This window comes from Nannospalax galili, unplaced genomic scaffold (assembly GCF_000622305.1).
Source record: "Nannospalax galili isolate Female #2095 unplaced genomic scaffold, S.galili_v1.0 scaffold454, whole genome shotgun sequence".
Taxonomy (NCBI): domain Eukaryota; kingdom Metazoa; phylum Chordata; class Mammalia; order Rodentia; family Spalacidae; genus Nannospalax; species Nannospalax galili.
In genome coordinates this window covers 2,256,764-2,280,251 of record NW_008334929.1, presented here as the reverse complement: position 1 = coordinate 2,280,251, position 23,488 = coordinate 2,256,764, and the positions used below count along the sequence as shown (strand labels likewise).

The 23,488-nt window shown below is 40.7% G+C and overlaps 1 protein-coding gene across 3 annotated transcripts in view; it reads left to right on the top strand.

Moving 5' to 3' along the window:
• Cpne8 (copine 8) overlaps window positions 1-23,488 on the top strand; it is a 210,050-nt gene that overhangs the window by 150,633 nt on the left and 35,929 nt on the right. For all 3 annotated transcript variants that reach the window (XM_008829660.3, XM_008829659.3, XM_029561885.1), the window contains exons 11-13: window positions 2,424-2,499; window positions 9,733-9,786; window positions 11,186-11,247. In XM_008829660.3, the coding sequence (XP_008827882.1) occupies window positions 2,424-2,499; window positions 9,733-9,786; window positions 11,186-11,247 (192 nt within the window). The remainder of the gene's footprint in view (window positions 1-2,423; window positions 2,500-9,732; window positions 9,787-11,185; window positions 11,248-23,488) is intronic.

Below are 23,488 nucleotides of genomic sequence, written 5' to 3'. Positions count from 1 at the left end.
TTCAGCAACGTCCTCTGTGTACCAGGCCTGGGGCTGATCCATGGGAAGACGGGAAATTACAGCTTTCTTTTTTCTAGAATGATAAAGACTGAGGAGAAAAATATAAACAGACACGAACAATACAGTGTGGGTTGATTATACTGATAGGGAGAGACTGGGTATTTTAAAGTTTGCTTTTATTTTTTGAGAGGTAGGAATGAGGACATGGAGCAGGAAACTTCTTGGGGGAGAGAACTACAAAGCTGTAAAGTGACAGGAAATGATGCTGGAGGAGGTACAGTGGGGCAGTGAGGGCTGGCTCTCAAACAGGTGTGTTGTTTAGCAAATTCTCCAAGTACATAGTTTTTACACCTCAGCCAGTCAACGCAAACCTAGTTTCTACAGTGAAATAATAGTTAAGGCAGTAACCAACTTTCCCTAAATATTTATTAATTTATTCACACAGACTTTGCATATGCATTTTTAAAATGTGGGAAAACATACATGTGAGCAGACACAATCCATGTAAGAGGTACTGGTCTAAACTTTATTTTAAAAATCTAGTCAGAGAACCTGAAGATTAAAGCACTGAATAATTATTTAGTGACAATTCAGTGAATAGAAATCACCAAAACAGTTATTTTGATTTGTGATTGTAACCAAATCACAATGCAATGTTGATTGTGATTTATTTTCAGACACTTTCTACTGTATTTCTGTAGCAAGAAACATTTCAGCATTATCGAAATGCTCATTATGAACAGATAAAATATTCAAGCAAGTTCAGTTTTCTTGAGTCGTAGTAGAATCTAATAATAGTGAACAGGAGAGAGACTGAATCAGTCCAAAAAGTTAACAGGCCAGGGAGACGACTCAGCAGCTAAGAGGGCGTCTTGTGTAATCAAGTTCGGTTCACAGCACCCATTTCATAAATCAGGCATCCTGAAAGCACTTATCACCCTAACTCTGAGGGGGTGGACAAGAAGGTCACGAGGGCTTCCTGTCTTTCAGTACTAGCAAAACTCAAACTTTGGGTCCAGGGAGAGACCTTGCCTCATAGAATTGGCAAAGAGTGATGGAGGTGGACACCTAACACCCTCTTATGGCCTCTGCAGGCACCCACAGGAACGGATACCCATGCACATGTGCATGTGTACACACATGTACACACACGTAATACTTTAAAAACATTAATTTAGTAAGCAATTTTAAGGGGGAGGGATGGCACCATAGTTAAGAGTACTCATGCTTACAGAGGACCTGAGTTCAGTAGTTACTTAATTTTTACTTACGTGTATGTGTGTGCCTGCTTATGTTTTTGTTCACATGTGTTGGGGTGTGCTTAGAGGCCAGAAAGGGGCATTGAAGTGCTTGGAACTGGAATTTCAGGTGGTTGTGAGCCACCTTCCCAGCTGCTGGGAGGCAAGCTGCGGTCCTCTGGAAGGGTGGTGTGTGCGCCACATCCATTTTATGACCATGAACAGCTGGCATGTTCTGGGATCCAAATAGCCACTGTGACACGCCTTGTGTTTATTTTAGTGCTTCAACACCTGCTTTAGTTTCTTTTCCTGTTTCCGTGATTAAAAATCCTGAGACAAAAGCAAATAAAGGGAGAAAGGGTTTATTTAGCGGACAGTTCACTGTACGGTCCGTCACGGCAGCAGGAACTCAGAGCCGCAGCTCACATTGTGTCCACAGTTTGAAGAAGAGAGCCATGAGTGCGATCTGCGCGGCTCAGCTCCCTGCTGCATGTACACTGTCCAGGACCCGGCCCTCCATAGTGCGTGGTTCTCATCACCCTTGACACAGTCAAGATGCCCCCTCCAGGCATGCTCAGAGGGCCATCTCCCAGGTGATTTTAAATTCTGTTGAGTGACAATCACCATTGCAGTTTTATAATGCTCTTTCCTTCTTCTGAGACATTAGAGTGGTCACCTCAGAAGCAAACTCCACCAGCCTCCACTAGTTTCTCAGCAGTGTCTTTTTTTTCTTTTTTTTTTTTGCCTTTTTGAGACAGGGTCTCCCTGTAGCCCCAGCTATCCTGGAGCTCCCTATGTAGACCAGGCTGGCCTTGAACTCACAGAGCTCTGCCTTCCTCCTGAGTGCTGAGATTAAAGGCATGCCTGGTGTCTCAGTGTCTTTTAAACTTAGTGAAAGAATCGATTATTGGATATCATATGTATGTCATGTGTTGGAGAGATGAATATTAAAACTATCATTTCTCTTTTAAGTATTAATTTTGATGGTTGTTAATTGATTATTCATTTTAGATGAAAGAACAGTGAAATTATGTATCAGTATATTAAAATTTCTGCTATGAAGTTATGCTCATAAAGCTACTAAACTTTTCTCATAATGAACTATACTTAGACAAAATGTTTTGAAATATAAATGAAAAATGACCAAGAGCTTATGTGACATGCTTTTTCTTCCTTTAATTTCAGTCATGACTTCATTGGGGAATTTACAACAAGCTATAGGGAGCTTTCTAGAGGACAGTCACAGTTCAACGTATATGAGGTAAGAAAGATTTTGTTTTACTAGTGACTCTCCTCAGTAAGTGCATTAATGCTTTTAAACTTTTTAAAAAATATTTTATTATTTTAATTTTATGTGTCTGAGTGTATTGCCTGCATGTATGTGAGTGCACCCATGTCTTGCAGTGCTGCAGTGGTCAGAAGAGGGCTTCGGATTCCCCTGGAACTGGAGTTAAGGACGGTTCATAGCCGCCATGTGGGTGCTGGGAATCAAACCTGGTCCTCTGCAAGAGCAGTCAGTGCTCTTAACTGCTGAGCCATCTTTTTCAAAGGATAATTGCCAAAGGTCAAATAAGTACAGGCACATGTATGTGCATGTATGCATATACATAAAAATGAGTCTAAATTGATTGAGCTGACTTGATTAAATGATATTATTTTACTTGTTTCTTCAATTAAGTAATATTGTTGTAAGTGATCTATCATATTAAATGTGGCATTTGGTCCTGCTTTGGTCTTGAAGTCACACAACCTATTTTTCGCTTTTAATTCTTGACTAAGGATTTTTTTAAACTTTATTATTGTATTTACATGTATGTGTGTGCCTTTGTGAGTGTATACCACATGAATGTGGGTACTTTGGAGGACAGAACAGAGTATTAAGTACCTCTGCAACTTAGTTACAGGTGGTTGTGAGCTGCCTTGTCAGGTGCTCTTAACTACTGAGCCATGTCTTTAGCCCCTGGAAGTATTTTCTTATTTTAAAGCAAGTTCAGTATGGAGCAAATTCATTTTCTTTAAGCCTCATCTTTTATGCTTTGATTTCCTATCAACCTCCCCCACCCACTTCCTATTTAAAGAGAGAAGTTAATCATTTTCAGGTATTAGCATGATATTATAATGTGAGCTGTGGCCTGCATAGTGTCTCTGAGCACCTTCACATCTGTTTAGGGTAGAGGCTGAATAGACTGATGTGCAGTCAGTAAAAGCATCCAGGTTTGCAGCATACACACTGAAGTTGTCTGCCCTCAAGCACTTGCCAGTTACTCAGTGCTGAACCTATGATATGTTTTAGCACTGCTGATCCTTAATCCTTGTTACCTGTACATTCTCTATAGTGTTTTAACTTTGTGTGTACAGGAAGCAAAAGAAAGTATCTCAACATTTAACCCATGGTGGTACTTCACCCTGCTAGGATGGTGCTAAATTTGGCCTCTTTCGAGTGTGGAGTAATCCTATCTCCCAGTGTCTTACTGGACTAAAATCATCCTCCATTCATACACCATTCATTTATGAACTGTTTAAAATATTTTTTTGTCTTTTTGAGACAGGGTCTCCCTGTAGCCCCAGCTGTCCTGGAACTCACTGTGTAGTCCAGGCTGGCCTTGAACTCACAGAGATCTGCCTGCCTCTGCCTCTCAAGCGTTTAAAATATTTTAAGTCCCTTCTTCAGTCCACATTTTCTATTGGGCTCTACATCCCTTCTGCACATACAGATGTGAATGAAAATTTCAATGTTAATAGGCAAGACAAACATAAAATGTTTTTAATATTGCTTTAATTTGTGCTCTAAATAGTAATGTACCACTAGTAATTTACTAAGTGGGCGTGAAATTATAGAGAGGCTAAACTCAGCCAAGAAAGATTCCAGTCACAAAGACAGAGTGATGATCTCTTCTATTTTGGTCTTTCAAAGGAAAGGTTATTTAAGATATATAGGCATTGATCATAATAAAAGACAGGTTCTAAATGTGTAAGTCCCTGTTTTCTCTCTCTGACCTCAAGCCTGAGGAAAAAAAAATACTAATTCTTCTTGCACTTAGAGGGTGTTTAGTGCTGTTCTTTCTGTGACTCCACAGAGCTCAACCACTTGAAGCTTCCTTAGCTTCTATAACCTTTTCTGATTACTGGTTTCAGCCAGTCCTCACTCGCTTGTGTGTAACAAAGTCTGCTTTAATGAGAAACCTGGGTGTGATACTTGATGAAATGGCAAGAAAGCTCAAGAGGGAATTTTTCTTATTAAATAACTTGAAAGTATGTTTGTACTTCAAGTTCAATGTAAATGTTCGTTTATTCACCTATAAATAGGATGAATCAGACCTTGAGATCTATTACATATTATGTACAAGCAGTTTAAGATATCCATGAACAGTGGTCAAGCTGGATATGGCTACACACAACTGTCATCCTAGCACTCAAGAGGCTGAGTCAGGAGGATCAGGAGTTCAAAGCCAGCCCCTACTACATAGTGAGACTGTCTCAAAACATCAAAAGCTAGGAATTTGTTTAGTGGTAGAGGACTTGCCTCACATGTGCAAGCCTTGGGTTCCATCCAGAACACTGGGGGTGGGGGTAGTTCAGTGAAGGCCTGAGCTAGGTAGCCCAAGCGTGGCGCAGGCCTAGTGGCACAGGCCTAGGGGCACAGGGCTAGAGGCACAGGGCTAGTGGCTCAGGGCTAATGGCCCAGGGCTAGAGGCTCAGGACTGGGGCACAAGGCTAGGGGCACAGGGCTGGGGCACAGGGCTGGGGCACAGGGCTAGGGGCACAGGGCTAGTGGCCCAGGGCTAGGGGCCCAGGCATTTGCTCCATCCTCGAGCCCTTTGCTTTTTCATTGCACTCAAATTGTTCTTATCATCCCACGGGTCTTGTCACTTCAGCTAATTTTTTTCTTTTATCTTTTTGTTCCTCAACCTGGAAAGTCTCAACACAGAAATGTTGGAGATCTCCAGGAATTTCTTCTGCTGTCTCAGCCTGTCTTTGGAACCCTCAGAAAGTCTTTTATATTAGTTTTTCAAGTTTTCTCATTGAGAATTTCTCTTTGGTACTTTAAAAACTTTTTCACTTTACTTCCTAATAATTTCTTTTAAGCATCATTTCATAGTTTCCTCCTCAGATTTGTTAACTTTATTTCTTTGATTGTGTGTGCAACAGCCGACCTGTAGTTGTCTACTAAATCAGCTCTTACCACCTGCTTTTTCCTATGTATAGGGCATACTTTCCTGTTTCTTTGCGTGTCTTTGCTGAATGAGGCGGAAACATTAGATAATATAATATAGCAATAATAAAAAGCCAGTGTCTTTGTCTACTTTCTGCAGCTATATCAGAATACTAAGATTTCAAGCAATGGCTTCAACAACTATCTCTGACCAAAAGTCCTAATTAAACCTTAAAAAGATTAAATATAAAGAGAAATTTAGTTGTCATAATTCTGGATCTGGGAGGGCTGAGGTCAAGGGGCCAGGCTCTGCTGAAGCATCCTCTCTATATAGAAGTTTCTCAGGGGAGCGAGAAGCATCCTGTTCTGTTCACAAAGTGGAGCTTGAAGGGTCTTTTCCTTAACTGCCACACTGAGAAAACGGAGTTTCTGGAAGAGCCATCATAGCAGCCACCTTTCCCAGAGTCCGTGTTTGTTGCTACTTAGTGAGTAGTGGATTAGCTTCATAAAACTTGTGTTCTTGCCAGGCTTTAATCCCAGCATTTGGGAACTTGGGAGGCAGACGCAGGTGGATCTTTGTGAGTTCAAGGCTAGCCTGGTCTACATAGTGAGTTCCAGGACAGCTGGGGCTACAGGGAGACCTTGTCTCAAAAACACCAAAAAAAAACATAACAAAACAAAACAAAAAACCACTTGTGTTCTTTGTCATGTGATGCATGAACGTCTTGGCTTTGCTGACTTAGTGATCAGTAGTCTATTTGAACACCTTTGTATATGTCAGGACACCCTGCTTCAGCTATAGCTAGCTTTTAGAGTAAAACTTGGGGTATCAGCCTGACCAGGTCCTTCCTGGACATGGGGGTATCTGTACGTCCCTCCTCAGCACGGGCTTCTAGCAACATTCTGGAGCCTTCTGCTATTTCTTTTTCCCTTTTAGGGTGAGGCTTGGTTGGTTATTTTTTTGAGACAGCGTCTCACTCTGAAGCTCAGGCTTGCCTGGAACTCATGCTAATCCTCCTGCTACAGCCTTCCAAGAGTTAGGATTATCACTGTGCCACCACTTCAAACTTGAGCATTTTAAAGCCTCTAAAGGATCTCATTCCCTCAATCTTTCCTTTTTCTGTCTGCATCTGTAGTCACCTTTAACAGATAGTCAAGATGCTGAGCAGTTGGCACCGACTGCTTCTAATAACTGCTTGGATATAAAACTTTTTCAACTGAGCAAACTTTGAATTAAGTCAAATAAAGAAAATTGAAGTCTGGTTAATGAGGGTTTTCTAGAAAGCTTTTAGACAAGTCGATTAGACATAATTTTGAAGAAGATGACTGATGAACCCTTTGTCTATTCAGGCTTTTAGACTGTTTTTCTCTGATACTCTGACTATAAAGCTGACCTTTCTAATGCTATTGAATTTAAATTAATGATCCTCAAGAGTTGAGCAAGATTTGATTTTTATTTATTTATTTAGCCATTCTTACTGCCTTTCTGTAGAGAAGCTGATTTTCTAGATTCTTTTTCCACATTCTAAAAGAACCTCTCTGGTTCATTTTTAAAGTGATTTTTATAAATAATGAATGCTAATATATTTGCGTATTATTACCACACCAAATGTTTTATGGATAGTTGAATCTGCCATATGTGATCAGATGACAATTCCTCCTGTAACTTAACCATGAGAATCACATCATCTTAATTAATCCCTCTGCGACTGTAGTAAAGTATGCTACCCTGAACAGAGACTAATATGCACTGTTTGAAAATGAGAATAAGGTTGACCAAGAGTTCTTTCCTCAAACCGAGGGAAAAATTTTTCTTCTAAACAAAATGCTGAATGTTAGATGGATGGTGTTCGATAAAATAGTGAAATTCAATTTTTCAAAACAAATTGTTGAAAGTATTGCTCAAGTTTTATGTGAATTCATGTTATTCCCCAATTTCTCATATATTACTTAATACTGTGCTCTTTAAATAATTCTGAGGACTCTCAGAATGCTTGAAACCTCAAGATCAACCCTACGCTTTGTCTCCTATGCCACCACTTCACAGGACCATTGAATGTCATACTTAGTGTGACTGTGGTGTGTTTGTAATAGCAGCCAGCATCCATCTCCACACGTTTTTCACATAAAACATGCTCAATCAGGGATTTCTGAAATATATGATAGAAACATAAAAACAGGACATTGAATGAATAAGGGATCCAATGTCCATTCTATGTTCTCTACCAAATGCAGTTTATTCTTAGTTCTGAAGTTTCTTGTGAGCACTGCAATAGTTCCAGCTTATCTAATCCTTCCTGCTTCTTGCCCAAATCATTTAAAATCGGATCCTGATGATTGCCTCCACTTTCTTTCCTCAGAAATCTGCCCTGTGAACTGGTTATGAGGAAGGATAGGCAGACAGGGAAAGTTGTGTGGACATGGGAAAGAAAGGGAGTCCCTCGTCCCAGAGTCTGATGGACGCCTCTAGGCAGGGGAGAAACAAGATTTACAGCCTAATTAATAACATTTTTGCTGACAGAGAGTTAATATTCCATTCATATATAGACATTTTATTTGTAAACTAGCGATGACTCAGGCATAGGGACCGAATATACATGGCCTTGGCTAGGACTTCCTTCCTTTCCCCAGACATTTCCCGGGAATCCAAGATTGTTGACTCTTCACAGTGAAGGCATCCAACCTTCCTGCAGCCCTGTGATCTAGCTTTACTTTATCAATTGTTGCCCTGTCAGGTGCCCCTCAAGAATTACCCTGCGATCTCATTTGCACCTCTGAGCACCTTTTGAAGATAGTAACTTGAAAAAATATGACTATTGAAAAATATAATAAACTGAAACTTTCTCTTACAGAAGCCTGAAGCCCTGGCCGGTGTTTAGGGTGGGCCTTTCTTCTGAGTACCCACTTTTCTGTTAACGCTTATGTTGAAGCCTAAATTAAAAGATCCTTATTAAACCTCTGCTTCATACTGGCTAGTCCTGAAAGGTTTTTGTGCATCAAAACTGTGAATCCCATTTAGGCTGCTGCTGAAGGTGTGGAGGCGGTGTTGTGCCCCATCCTCCGCCTCTGCCCACACTGTTGACATTTACACCATCATCTCACGCAGACACAACTGAACAGTGCTTGAATTCCTTAGCGTATATGAGGGCCTGGTTTTGTTTCTCTTTTTTTTTTCTCCAGTGCCAGAGATAGAACCCAGACCCTGCGCATGCTTAGACAAGTGTTCTACCGCTGAGCAGTAGCCCCAAACCTTGCGGCTCTTAACATGCTTTCAAACAAGTTTTCTTCTCTTTGTATCCATCCTGTCTTTCGGTCACTCTGGGCCAGTTACTTTTTCTGGAATGCTGTTTAAAGCACTTAGGTATTTTCTAAGGTGTACAGGTCTTTGTCATCTTCATTTTGCCCTGTCTCAGTGTCTTGTTCAATGTGGGAGTAAATAATCTTTTCTCATGGAACAAAGAAAATTCAGTGTATTTTCATCAGAGAACTAAATCTTGTCTTACCAAAGAATTCAATCTATCGTTACCAGAGAATTCAGGTTACACTTTCATGGGTTTTTGGTCTCAGTAACAGAAGAATTTAAAAACAGACTCAAAAAGAACCTGGAGATGTGTGATTTTAGAGATGGAGAGACAATGTCCGCAGCTGCTGGAGAAGGCAGTAGAAGGCAGAAAGGCATGTCCTTGGAGCAAGGGCTCCAGAAAGAGTCAGCTTCAGCCATGGACTCGGCAAGCAGAGACTTGGCTGATGGGGAGGAAGGGCTTCAGAAGAAGAGTGGAAGTGCTTACTGTGTAGACCAGACTAGCCTCACAGTTCTCCTGTCTGGTCCTCCTGAGGGCTGGAAAAGTAGAGATGTGCCATTATAATCAGGTTACAAGTCATGATTCTTTTCAAAGCATTTATTACTATTATTATCACTTATTATTATTTAGATAATCTTATAGGTCTTTTTCAAATCCAGAAGATGTGCAGAGGGTTGGAGAGATGGCTCAGTTGTTAAGAGTACTTGCTGCTTTCCAGAGGATCAAAGTTTGCTTCCTAGCACCCATGTCTGGTGGCTTATAACTCCAGCCCCACGTGGCAGATGCTCACACAGATGTCTATACTCATGTACACATGAATGTACATAAGGTAAATGAAAGGGTGTTAGCAATAAGCTCTATTAAAAAATGGCATAGCCGATTTTAGCAGAAAAATGCAAACAAATGGATCCAAGAGTCATAGTCTGTGGTCTGATTGTGTAAAAGTGAATAAAGACTGCTTGAATACAATGGCTTTTAATCTGTGTAAAACCTAACATTTTAGTTGCTTCATTTCATTTCACTTGTTTTATCTGCTAAGGTGGTGAATCCCAAAAAGAAAGGAAAAAAGAAAAAATATACTAACTCCGGAACAGTAAGTCATATTTAATATTATTTGTTAAGGGTTCGAGTTGGTGAACGATAAGCTGTGGAGCACATTGTAGCAACCAAAATCCACTTAAAAGAGAGATCTGCTTCACTTGGTGTTTTAAATGAAGGAGTTTGATAGAAACATTAACTCTTTGGGTTGTGTTTGTATTGGAGAATTCCTTATGGCTTCCTGATGGCTTTCCTGGGGTTTTTAAGGCCCCCTCGGGAAGCTCAGTTTTGACCTCTCTATTCTCTCCAATCCAAGTGCACTGAGTCAGGCACTGACAAATGGGTCACACTTTTCTACTGAAGCCAAATCTGAATTATCATTACCTGGGAACACAGACTTATGTCTTCCCAAACACCATGTTTCTATGTGGAAGCACTTTTGTGATGCATTTACTGTAACAGAACAAAGTCATGAATGAAGACACTTTTCAAAGACATTGGTGGAGACACCAGAAAGGCAAGTTCCGGCAAAGGGGAAAATTCCGCTGTAGGCCTCAGAGACTGTCGATGACACTGTTAGCTTTGGGTGCTGGAAACGGCTCAGAAGATTTTTATCTGTTAGTCACAGGCCGTTAGATTGGACACAGAGGTGCGTAAGGAATGGCAATTTAAGTGGCTAAACATAGCCAAAGATAAGCTGTAATTAAATTCTCCACAATCCTTGAAGTTCTAATCAGCCGATCAGCCTTGCAAAAGATTCAGTTTGAAGACGGAGGCTTTTTTCTGGGAACTTCCATTCACACACTGAGCTCCTGGGACTGACCTTCTAGAACATGAAGGAGCTCATCCGATTTCACCTACATGGGGAAGTCAGTATCGAGAGGGAGGACAGTTGTGAAAATGTCAGAAAACTGAAGAATCCACATCATCCTGTTTTCAGAAAAGAAAGTCCTAAAGATTGTTTGCTAAGACTAACTTGTAACAAAGCAAAGTGTAAGTTTTCTTCTAGTTTCCTTTTAAAGATGGCTATCAGTTATAACATTTCAAATATTAGATGGCGTATTACAGCACGAGGGCAGAAGTGTGTGTTTCCCCTTCAGTGCAGCTCAGTGACTCAGGCTCTTTAGTTTTGATGCTTTCCCGCAGCTTTCCTTGTTTCTTTTCATCACAGTGGGACATGACAGTGTCCTTGGTGATGACCTTCATGCTGCTCCTGAAAGGAAGAAACCCAGTCACAGGAAGGGGTCAGCTCACCATCGCCATTATTTTAAATGTACAACAATTAGTCCTGTCCAGTTTTAATAAGTAATGATGCCTCTTTGGATGCCATTTTTGAAATGCAAATCAATATCATTTTCTAAAGAGATGGTTGGAAAACTGGCCACGTTTAGAGTTACAGTTAATAACGATAGGTAATTTGTTCTCCCTCTCCCTCCCATCCCATCTCTCTCTAGGTAACTTTACTCTCTTTCTTGGTGGAAACAGAAGTGTCATTCCTGGACTACATCAAAGGAGGGTGAGCCATCTTCTGAAAGTCCCCACAGCATTTGTTTGAATACATACAGTGCTGCCATGGGCCACATAATGGGGAATGACAGGGGGCAGCTGAGGACCACCTTTGAATAGTTCCCACGTATTTATTTTAGCAAGGTGTGTGTGTGTGTTTGTGGATGTGTGTGTGTGTGTGTGCGCGTGCGTGCGTGCGTGCGTGCGTGTGCACGCATGCCTGCCATGGTGTGCTTGTGGAGGAGGTCACAGGGTAACTTGCAGGAGTCTGTTCTCTCCTTCCACCTAGTGGGCTCTGGGGATGGAGCTCAGGGCCTCAGGCTTGGGGGTAAGCACCTTTACCCCCTAAGCCATCTCGCTGGGCACTTTTATTTCAGACCTAAATAAAAACACACTCTGACTTTTCTTACTGTTGGTGTTACTATAACTATTCTTTAACCCTAGAAAAACAACAGTGTTACATAATCAACTGCTGTAGATAAAATTTTTAAAGTGCATAGGATATTTTTAGAACTTGCTTTGTAGCCCACATTGGCCTCAAACTTGAGATCTTCCTGCCTCAGGCTCCCTAGGGCTGAGGTCACAGGTGTGCGCCACTGTACCTGGCAGAATGCTCTCATTGCCTAACACAGACTCTTTAAATATTTATAGCTGTTTAAAGACCAGAAAAGACAGTGTTTTTCACTTACGCACATGCTGCCATCACAATGTTAAAGGAATGTGTTTGGTCATAAAATCCCAGCACAGAAAAGAGCAGTGAACCGTCTTTCCTTTGCCCTCAGCCTGGGTTCACAGGCTGTTCTGCATTTCAGAAATGAATTTTCAGCCAATAAAAAGTTTATAACATAAAACTAATTTTGAAATTGTTTGAATCCAACCGTTTTGTTGTAGTGGTTTAGTGTAGATTTTTATACCCTGGTAAAAATGAAGTCTTTTCAATTTTCTCTTTTTTGTGTGTGTGTGTGTGTGTGTGTGTGTGTGTGTGTGTGTGTGTCTTTTTGAAGCAGGGTCTTCCTGTAGCACCAGCTGTCCTGAAACTCACTATGTAGACTGTGCTGGCCTTGAACTCGCAGAGATCCGCCTTCCTCTGCCTCCCCAGTGCTGGGACTAAAGGCGTGCACCACCACGCCCAGCTTTTTCTCCCTATTTTTAACCCAGTTCTTCCTCTTTGTAGTCTGAAAATCCCCCCAAATTGAGAAACAAAATGACTTTTAATTGGTTTCTCTCTCTCTCTCTCTCTCTCTCTCTCTCTTTCTCTCTCTCTCTCTCTGCAAGACCTAATACATCTTTTCAGGACTGCATATTAGTAATATTTTGATGTGTTTGTTCACAGTATCCATTTGAGAACACTTAGAGCTAAACAGAGCAAGGGGACGCCACCTTCTGTCATTTATATGGCCCTCAAGGTTCATGTTTTCCTCTTCCACACTCCTGTTTCCAGCACCATCACTGCTGGTAGACGTGCTGGCCGTCAGCCCACAAACAGAGCCCTGTCTGTGAGCTGCACCTTGCTCCAGTCCTGAACCCTGAATCCTGAACTTCCATAGGAATCTACTTTTCATTTACATTTGAAACCTAGGCAAATAGAATTTGCTTCCCATAACCTACTTAATCAAGCAGGCTTAAAGAATTCCTGCACGCTCTGTGGTAGGTGATCCTTTTCCACTGGGGATATGTCCTGAGAAGTTCCGTGGGTGTACCAGGCTGGCCTGGATATCATGATGCTCCTGCCTCCGCCTCTCAGGGCCAGGAATACTGGTGTGCATTGCCATACCATATCTTGTTTTAGAAGATATAATCCTTTTAGACTTTCTGCCTTACTAATAGGAAAAATCGAATTTTAAGTAGATAAATGCACCGCAGTGACTGAAAGTCATTAAAATCACTATTTAATTAACCAGAATTTCAGAACAATAATATAATGAAGTGTGCCCATTTCAAATTAGAATCCACTGTAAGAGTTGGCAGTTAATTATGAATCATTTCAGTAATGGCTATTCACTCTTTAAGTGACATCAGATGTTGTTCATGACATCTACCCTAACAAAGATTTCAAGTTTGGGGGATCTAAAAAATTACAAAGAACTGGAGTATTCCATTGATATTTACTATGTTTCATAATATTTTCCTGACACCTCAGAATATTTTATTTTATTAATGTTTATTATCAGATTGAAATGGGTACAATGGCTCCCAAATTAAAATCACTATATTCTTTGTGTCATATTATAAAGATAAATGGTGAAATGATAGAAAGAAAAGTTAGATATACTGGAAAGAATTTATATTGAGTTAGAACCACCCATCCCAGAGATTATTACTGTTGAAAATTTGGCATATATATATATATATATTCTCCCCTATTTACTGTCTATGTACATCACTGTTTTTCTAACAGTGTGATGTGCACAGTGCTCTGGTCTGTGTGTTTGTATGTTTTGGGCCTTTAATATATTATGTATTCCATTACTCATATGTATATCTTACTGTAGCAGGTTTCCATTGTGTGACTACAGTTAATTTCCTATTGATACATACTTTAGTTGCATCCGTGTCTTAAAACTAAGAACAAGGCTACAATGTAAATCCCTGGTGAACAGCATTTGGTACACCTCACTAAGTGTTTCTTTAGGTTCACTGCATAGAAAAGATGTTACTGTATTAAATGGTATTTTTAGCATTTATTATGCATTAATTGTATTACTAAAATGATAAAAGAAAGTCACACTCCTAATATCTGGTATGAATACCAAGCCTTTACCCTTACTGAATAGTGTCCTTTTTATTTTTGAGAATTTGTTAGATAAGTCATTGCCCATTTTAATTTCCTTTCATTTTTAAAAATTTATTCTTTGAGAAGTTCATACATGTATACAGGGAAATATCACCCCCAGTTTTCTCCCGAAACTCCCCTTAAAGTCTCACTGTATATCCCACACCCAACTTCATGCTTTCTTCTGTTTATCTTTAATAACCACTAATCAGCAGGTGCCTTTAGCCCTGCACTTGGCAGCAAAGACAGGGGCATGGATCTCTCTGAGATAGAGGCCAGCCTGATCTACACATTGAGTTCCAGGCTAGATGGGGCTACAGGGAGATGTTGTCCACCTCCCTCCCAACCCAAAACCCCACCATTAAGTCCAATTAGTGCTGCCTGTGTTGGGGGGGGATCCACTGGAGTGTGGGCAACCTACCAGTGACCACAATTTCTTTGTTCTATGTTTCTCTAAATGCCCGTGTTGTACAGCTATATCTGAAAAGACACAGCGTTCAGAACCCTTTTACTTCTGTCCGCTCCTCTAGGTCCCTTTGGAAAGACATCACAGAAGGTAGCTCAAGCTGTGTTTCTTCCAGTGCTCCACGCATTGCCAAATTCCCGGGTCTTCCCACCTAGGTCTTGACATCTCTGCACATATCCAGACAGGCGCTTAGCTGATCTGACCTGGGCTTTTTGACTACTGATGACATGACAAACAATAAACTAAACCAACACTTCAGGCTGTGATCAGACAAGTACACTGTGTGATCAGATAGTTACTGCAGGTCGGATCAGGTGAACTGCTTGCATGTCCTGCCGTAGTTCAGAGTAAGTACGTTTTCAACACCAGAACAAACGTCTGAATAGAGTTTAGGTTTCTGTTCAAAAACAGCATATTTCTGAATAGTGTTTAGGTTTCTAAGGGTGAATCATAACTGGATGCAGTGGCCCACATCTTTAATTCCAGCACTCAGCAGGCAGAGGCAGACAGAGCTCTGTGGTAATGCGGCCGGTCTGGTCTACACAGCAAGTTCCAGGCCAGATGGGACTAAAGGGACCACCTCCCAACCCCTCAAAAAGATAATAGTCTTTCCTTGGTTCTAACTTGAAATACCAACCCATATTTGTTGTGTGTGTTTGTGGGATTTCCATTCTCTTGTTTTTTCTTAAGGAGCATTTTTTTTGCCGCTTTAATGCTTGGGGCACAATTTGTGTCGTCAGTTCATATTTCTACGCCCTATGGCTTTTCTAGTCAAAGAAAATATTGAGTTAATTGACAAAGAAAGTTAGACATCCCCAAAGAAGGAAAGACCACTCCGTGAAATCTGAGTAAAATAAGTGGGTTTTCCAGCTCTGCTCCATCCAAAATAAAGCTGTTTGAAGCTTTCTTGAATTTCATTTGCTCACAGCATTAACTTTTCAAGTGATTTCTCTCACCGTGCACTGAAAGCATGGGGTTGGAGAAATGGAGCAGAGCTGGAACTGAGTGAGCTGTGTGCAAAGTTTGTGAACAGTCAAGAATGAGGAGGAAGCTTACAGAAATTCCTGCATTACGTCTTAAATTTTTATGTCTCTTCTTGCCTCTTCTCACAGTTGAATAGTGTGAGTATTATAATTGAATATACAATTATAAAAGGCTGTCATTTGTTTTCCCAGAAATGTAAGTAGAAACTAGGAAGCTTCAAGAGTGAATATTTTTAAATACAGATTTTTTTCATACTCCTTGAGCATCTTCCCATCTGAGGAGCGTCCTCTACGGACTGACTTACCAGCTACTCTAATCTTTTCTGCTGATCTGTGTTGACATGAGTATTTTCCTGAATATGGACCCCTGTCTGTGTGGCCAAGCTTGTCTTCCTGAAACACTGCCTTCAGCTGCAGTGGTCAGGTTTATGACAGGGGGAGACAGACGTGTTCTAAATTAGCCTAAATCCCATTTTTACATAGTATTCCAAAATAAAAGTCTAATTCTTATGCCCCCCCTTTCAGTTTCATTAATCAATATCATTTTGGTTTTTCCTGGTATAAGATAGTTCTATGACTTAAGGTAAGGGAAAAAAATGATTTTCTAAATGTTAGAATAATATCTAAAAGGAGCTATATTGTAAAAAATTTAAAAATTAGTATGTTCCAGTGGTTCACTTTGCAGTCATTAATTTTAGTTATACTATGTACACTATCACTCAGCTTGTTTTATTTTTCTTACTAAAATAATTTTATATATTAAAAGTTTGATATATCAGGCTGGAGAGATGGCTCAGTGGTTAAGAGCACTGTGCTCTTGCAGAGGACCAGGGTTCTGTTCTCAGCACCGCTTGGGAGCTAACAACCTTCTGTATCTCCAGTTCCAGGGAATCCAAAGCCCTCTTCTGGTCTCTGGCATTGCATAACATGGGTGGACATACATGCAGGCGAAATGCTTATACATGTAAAATAAAAATAAATAAATCAAAAGAAAAAATATTTGTTTTCTATAATTGTCTCATTAAAAAATGGGGGGGGGCGGCTGGAGAGATGGCTCAACAGTTAAGAGCACTATGTGCTCTTGCAGAGGATCCAGGTTTGATTCGCAGTGCCCATATGGCAGCTAACAACCATCTGTAACTCCAGTTCAAGGAAAATCTGAGGCCCTCTTCAACCTCTGTAGGCATTGCACGACACAGTGCATTTACATACATGCAGTCAAAACACTAATACACGTAAAATAAAAATAACAAAATATTTTTAAAAAAATTTTGGACACTGGGCATGGTGCCATGCACTTCTAATCCCAGGTAGATGGATTTCTGTGAGATCAAGGCCAGCCTGGTCCTCATAGTGACTTCCAGGCAGACTGAGACTAGGGTGCCTGTCAAAATGTTTTTTTTTTTTTTTTTTTTGTAATTTCTAAGTCATTGAATTCCTTGATTCTCACTGGTAAGGACAATGTCTGATGCACTTCTAATTACAGATTGTCCTGAAAGCTAAGGTGCTTTGTTAGGTGGTGTCATGCTGGTTACTATTATTTAGGAACTAGGTTTATTTACCTGCACAAAATGCATTTTTCCATTTGCCTAATAGATCTCATTTTAAATGTCTGAGGAAAAAATCATACACTTTTTTCCCCATCAGTCCCACGTCCCTGTAAAGTTATCAGGAAACTCCAGTCCACCTCCAGGACTAAAGAACACGCGTCTTCAGTTTTCCACAGCACAGCAGATGAAGGGAAAAGTGGATCTCAAGCTGTGCTCGGATTGTCACTGTTGGACCACAGGGATCTTAGCAGCCAGGAACGCTGGTCTATGCTTGTATCAGAACGTTGCTATGACACTTGGAGGTCTACAGACTGTCACTGTCTTCCTTTGAAAAGAACCCAGACTCATCCAGCTCTTATCCAAGTGAGCCACACAAGACCCAAGACCCGTTGATGTGTGTGCAGTGTGCACCAGTTTCCTTGTGTGCTGTTTTAATTGTTCCTGTCTGTAACTTGTTTCTTCAAAGAGACACAATCTTAAGATATTTTTATAGAGCTGAGCACAGAACGTCTTTGATAAATATAGATTCATTAGAACGTCATTTCACTTTTTGCCTTCTAAATCTCTTAGAGAAACTAATATATCACGAGCAAATCAAACTTTAAACACGGCATGACACTTCCGTCAACTGACAAACTCCTGTGCCAGCCTCTCTCAGACCAGACCATCTTCTGACCTTCACTCTCAGTGTCTTGTACCATAATCACCAAGCAATTCAGCTGTATCAAGGTTTCTGGGATAGGAAGAGAGGGTAGATGAGATTGGAGGTTGCTTTTGAAAAGCTGAGAGCAGTGTAGTACTCCACTACGTGACTCCACTAACTACTCCTGCTTCTGGAAATAACACTTTGGACACCACAAGCTAAAAGCCAGAAATGGACTTTCTTATCACTTTTGATTGCGGGGAGTGGAGGGGAGAAGGAAATTTTCTCGTTTGGTATTCTTCAGATATTTGGGAGTTAAAATGCCATTTCAAACAGTACATTATAATGCCCAGAAAGATTTTTTTATACATACTTGGATATTGACATGATTTCTTGAAAGTAATCAAATTTAAAAGTTCAAAGTTTAAAAAAAAAAATGTTTCTGTGCTGCCTCTCAAAAATCGCCTTGGCTGGGCTTTGGATGTTGGAGCTACTTGGAGGAAGGTAAATACCAAGGTTAGGCATGGGAACTGCTCCTTTTCTTCAACTCATTGTAGAAAGGAAGATCGAACATGATTGGAAAGATGCTGTGTGGGTAGACTAGGACAGAATTTCAGTAATGGATGACGTTTGATAAAATGTCTGGTAAATATTTAATAAACAGTTACAAAGAAAGGGTTGCTGATAATTGAAGCAATGTGTAATAATAGCCATGAATTTGAATTTAATTGGACATTTCAAACCCCGGGTCTTCCTCTTGCTACCACCCTGTTTCTGTTTCTAAGAAACAGGAATAAAATTAAGGATGCCTATCTCACAATGTAATGGTAGGGACTGAAGTGTATATTTGTTAACCTTCAATAAATACTGTTGTCAAAACATTTCAATGGGTTTTAAATTTCAGTATGTTGTATCTTATGTAATTATCATAATATTGTTAGTGGCAATTTCTCAGTTATCAGAGAAATGGAGAAAAAAGATGTATTCAAATGAATAATGTTAGTAAAGTTCACTTTTTTATCACTTCTGTTTGAAGATAACCCTGGGACTTTCCTTTCAGACTACTGTTCATCCCATCCAAAGTCTTGATTCTGATCTTGTGAAGATTATAAAGGTTTCTGTCCAGTAAAACATCTTTGTAGAGAACACTTCCTAGGTGTCATAGCTCATTTTAAAGGCTCATGTGAGTTTCTCAATAGAGTTTGTTTGGAAGGCAAGTTGAATATCAGTTTAAGGGTCTTCCCAAGCAAGCTCCATAGGAATGTTTTTCTTTAAAAATACTTAAAGCAATTCCAATAGTGCAATAAAATGTTTGCTTTGGTTTTGTAAAATTTATGGTGTTATTTCAAATATGCTGCCTCGGGGAACTTATTTTGCTAGAGCAGCAACACCATGAGCTTTATCTAATCTGATTTCTTGCTTGAAGACTGAATATGCATGGCTCGATGCTTTTATGGGCCCCTTATTGGGTTAGCATCTGTTTTGCACTGATCAGAGTGAGGGAGAGCTAAGCCAGGCAGTGCTGAATGGAGATAATTCTGACAAAACAAAGCCAGCCTGCCGCCTATAAATAAATTGACAGAGCATATTATCATATTTCATCTAAACTCATCTAAAGTAAGACTGGGGAAAGAAACTTACACATACTAAAAAACGTCCTTAAACCTTGTTTTTGTTAATGCTTGATTCTAAATTTTATATATTTAAAAGTGTCTGGGGGAGGGGGAGAGTCAACCAAAATGAAGTATGAAAATTTCATATGGAAAGCTGTTTCTCTGTAAGCCAATTAAAAAAATAAAATAATTTTTTTTTGTCTTTTTGAAGCAGGGTCTCCCTGTAACCCCAGCTATCCTGGAACTTACTATGTAGACCAGGCTGGCCCTGAACTCACAGAGATCCGCCTGCCTCTGCTTCCCAAGTGCTGGGACTACAGGCGTGTGCCACCATGTCCCCAAATAAAATATTTTTTAAAAATTGAAATGTAGGCTTGGAAGGTCTGAGATGTCTAATGCTTTGCATCGCCTGCTGCTGCATCACCAGCTTGTTTTTGCATCATGGAACTTGTTCAGAGCTGTCCTTCCGAAACTCAAAGAAAACTGTGTGGGTGTTTCGTTATAAAGAGTGTATTAATTGAGCCCAAATACTGAGCATGTGTTTCATGTTGGGAAGCTTCTTAGTTATGTTACGTGGTTGGAGTTTGTACACTGTCACGCAAAGTGGACAGCAAAGAAAAGGAGGGGAGTTACAGCAGTGGATTTATTAAAACTGATACTAGCAAAACAACTCCAAGGCTTTTCCTGCTAAGTGGGTTAATCACTTCCTCTTTAAACAGCGGACTTTTCTGTGAAATATAGAAGGTTTGGTAGGGAAAAATTTTAACTACCTATTAGTGTAAAGTAACAATTATGGAAAGCAGACTTTTGTATCTAAAATAATTTCCTTCTGGAAGGCAGTTGAAAGTTTGGAAGGTGCCAGGCATGGTGGCGCATGCCTTTAAATCTCAGTACTTCAGAGTTAGAGAGAGGCTGATCTGTGAGATCTAGGCCAGTCTGGTCCACATAGCAAGTTTCAGGCCAGCTGGGGCTTATAGGGAGACCCTGTCTTAAAAAACACAGCTTGGAAGGAGAGACTGAGCTTGAGCAAGTGAGAAGCAGAAAATTCATCTTGATATGGCTTCTGTTGCTGGTGTGTGTGACCGACCCTACAGCGAAGCCCGCGTGTCAGTGGGTTATATGACGTGTCCGTTTTAGTTCTATGAATCATAACTCCCTCTGCTGAATGCAGCGATTTTTGATTCATTGCTTTATATTGGTATTCTAGCCAACAAATAGAGAAGGGTTAATGAAAACACAAATCTTAAGACAGCGTAGAGAGAACGGCCTCTCCTGCCCCCAACTCCCCCACCAGAGGAAGGAATTAGCAGGAACCTGGAATCCTGAGGCTTGTTCAAGGAATTTGCTCTGTAGCCTGTAGGATAACTCGTGACTTGCAGCTGCAGAGCATTTCATGTCTAACATTTCATGGGGTCCTTCGAAGTTACCGGTTTGTTACATGAAAAAAATGTTCCTCCGAGCATTGGTAGATCTAGCCAGGATTTGTGCACACAACTCCCAGGCTTGCGGTGATTCAAGCTCGGCTCCATCTGGGTCCATGGCCTCTCCAGCACCTATCTCATTTTCAATAGGATTTTTATTGAAAAGTGCTTGGATTAGGGGCTGAGGGTTTATTTTTTATTTCTTTTCATTTATATTACTTCAGAGACATGTTTAAACTATTGGTTAGAAAGAAGACTAGAAACTTTGTAGAGCTTTTTGACAAGTTCTTGATCTTAGAAGGAGAAGCTAGCATGCTATGAAACTATGCTCTGGAGCCCATGTATTGTGTTTAAAATACACTGAACTCAATCCTCAAAGTCTAGCAGAACAAAACAGAACACTTTGTTAGCTTATAAAAACTGGGTTCTGTGTGGACCGAAGGCACCAGCTTAAACTCTTGAGGAATGATGACCCCCTTCTCTAGTTTCTTTTTAATTCGTTGTTCTGTTTTTCACTGATCCACCTCTAAACCCAAAGGAAAGTGAGGCAGATGACCTCAGAGGTTGTCTGAGGTGCCTTCATGATGGGTTCTGTGCTATGCTGGGTTGACCAGGGTCTGACCATTGTAGTTGATGTGAAGGAAAGGAAATCTGGTGAGAGAGTCAACTTTTAGCAATAACATGAATCTTTGGTAAAAACACAGCTTGGATAAGCACGGCATACTCCGATTTTCAAAGTGTACTAAACGCGTATTCTGAGAAAGCAGCATTGGCCGTAGAGATACTAAAGATCCAAGACTTAGCGCCTTCTAAGGACAGGTATAAAACAGATTCTTACTTTGTAGCCCAGCTGGCCTGGAACTCGGTATGTAGTCCAGGCCGAGCTCAAACTCACAGAGATCCACCTGCCTCTGCCTCCGGAGTGCTGGGACTGAACTTGGGCGCTACTACACCCCACCCAAAGGAACGTACTGTAATTCTTATTATAAGTGATATGCAGAGAGGTTAAGTGGCTTTCCCAAGGTGCATTTGAATCTGCATTTGTACCTTAAAATCTGACTTCCATTTGTCAGATTTTTATCAGCGAGGGCAGTTAATCCTGTGACTGGCAAAGAAAAGGAGTTTTGAAGTTTGCAGCACTCTTGGCTGAGACATGTGCTTGTCATGAAGTCGTTGAAAGTCTTTAGTGAAAACCAAATGGAAACGGGAGATAGAAAGCGTTGGTGGTCTGGCTCATACTGAAATGGGGTCACAAAGGACTGGGCTGAGTAAGAGCACCTGTGGCAATGACCAGGTCAGAGATGGTAGCAGAGCCAGTGTACTGACTAGACGGGGTGTTAGCAAATAGCGAGGCACAGCCTTCCTGTCCATAAGGCCAGAACAAGGGGTCGTTGGAGCTGGGTGAATCTAGATCCCAAAAGCCACAAGATGTGAATCTGCGTTTGTCAAAATGAATTTGAACGAGGATGCAGGAGTCCACCTTTAGGATTCATAATGTTTAGCGAACCTGGAAATAAATGAACATTCCTTGTGAACACACCCATCTCAGCCATGAGCTCATAATTAATTCTCAGTAGCAGCTGTAAAACTGAGATGATACCCTCCGGTCACATGCACATCTCTTGCTGGTGTGCTTGTATAAGTTGTTCTGTGGACTTTGCTGTGCTGACAAACTGCCCATCGTGACAGCTGACGTTTCTGACATTCATGGCTTCAGAACAGAGTGAAAAGAGGTGACTTGCCATGCGTGAGCATCACAAGGACAAGCATGTAGGGTATTAGCATGGCTTGAGTTCTTTCACAGGACTTGTAGGCTCTGGAACATAGCCCTGACATCTGCTTCTCTTGAAACCTTGCTGTTTGTTGTGTGTTTCTAAAACATGATGGGATTTATATATGACTTTTCTATCAGCAATCATTTTGTGTGAATTCATGATTGATTCCTTTTCTCTGGCATTAAGTTTAAGCAATATTGGGGATTGGAAAATGGTGTCAAGATTATTGATGGAAATTTTGGCTTACTTTATGGCAAAGTCATTAATCAACCTCTTCCAGAAATCTGTTTTATAGGCTAAGTTGTCATATCCCTGACATCTTTCTTTAGGACATCTAATCATTAGCATTTTTTTAAAATGTAGAATATTGCCCTTACTATGGTTAAGTATACATTCGTATGCACGGGCACAGTCAGAAACAATGGGAATAAACAGGTGTCACCCACTGTAAATGCTCAGTTGAGTTTCGGGTTTCATATGGATTCAGTGATAAAGTGCCAGGCTGGTTTATCATTACGTTAACAATGTAGCGCTGGGTCTAAGCCCCGAGAACACAGAGGCGCGTTTCCTCCACTTCTGTTTCTTTTCCTCACTAAGCACAATGCTTGACACTTGAAGAAGCTCAGTAATTAATGGTCCGTTGAGTTTTAAGAAGGAAAGACGTCTCTGCATTATAATAGTAAGCATCACTGCCATCAGGTTTTGTGTAGTAGAGGATAATGTTTCCCTTCTGATCTGAGTGCTGATGAGGAGGCAAAACAACAAAGGGGAGTCTGTGAACAGTAAGAAAACTAATCAAACCCTGTAATCAGTCAGCCAAACAACATGCACCACGGCTTCCTCTTCAGTCCTTGTAAGTCCCTGTTACTCCACGATTACTACGCTGCCTGATTTACAGTGAATCAGGCTTTTCTGAGTCTTCGTCTTGGAGGGTCCTGGGATGCTTTGGGAATCTACCTTAGATAATTGGCTTGTGAGTGTGCTCTCTCTCTCCTGCCTCTCCCTCCCCTCCCTCCTTCCCCCTCCC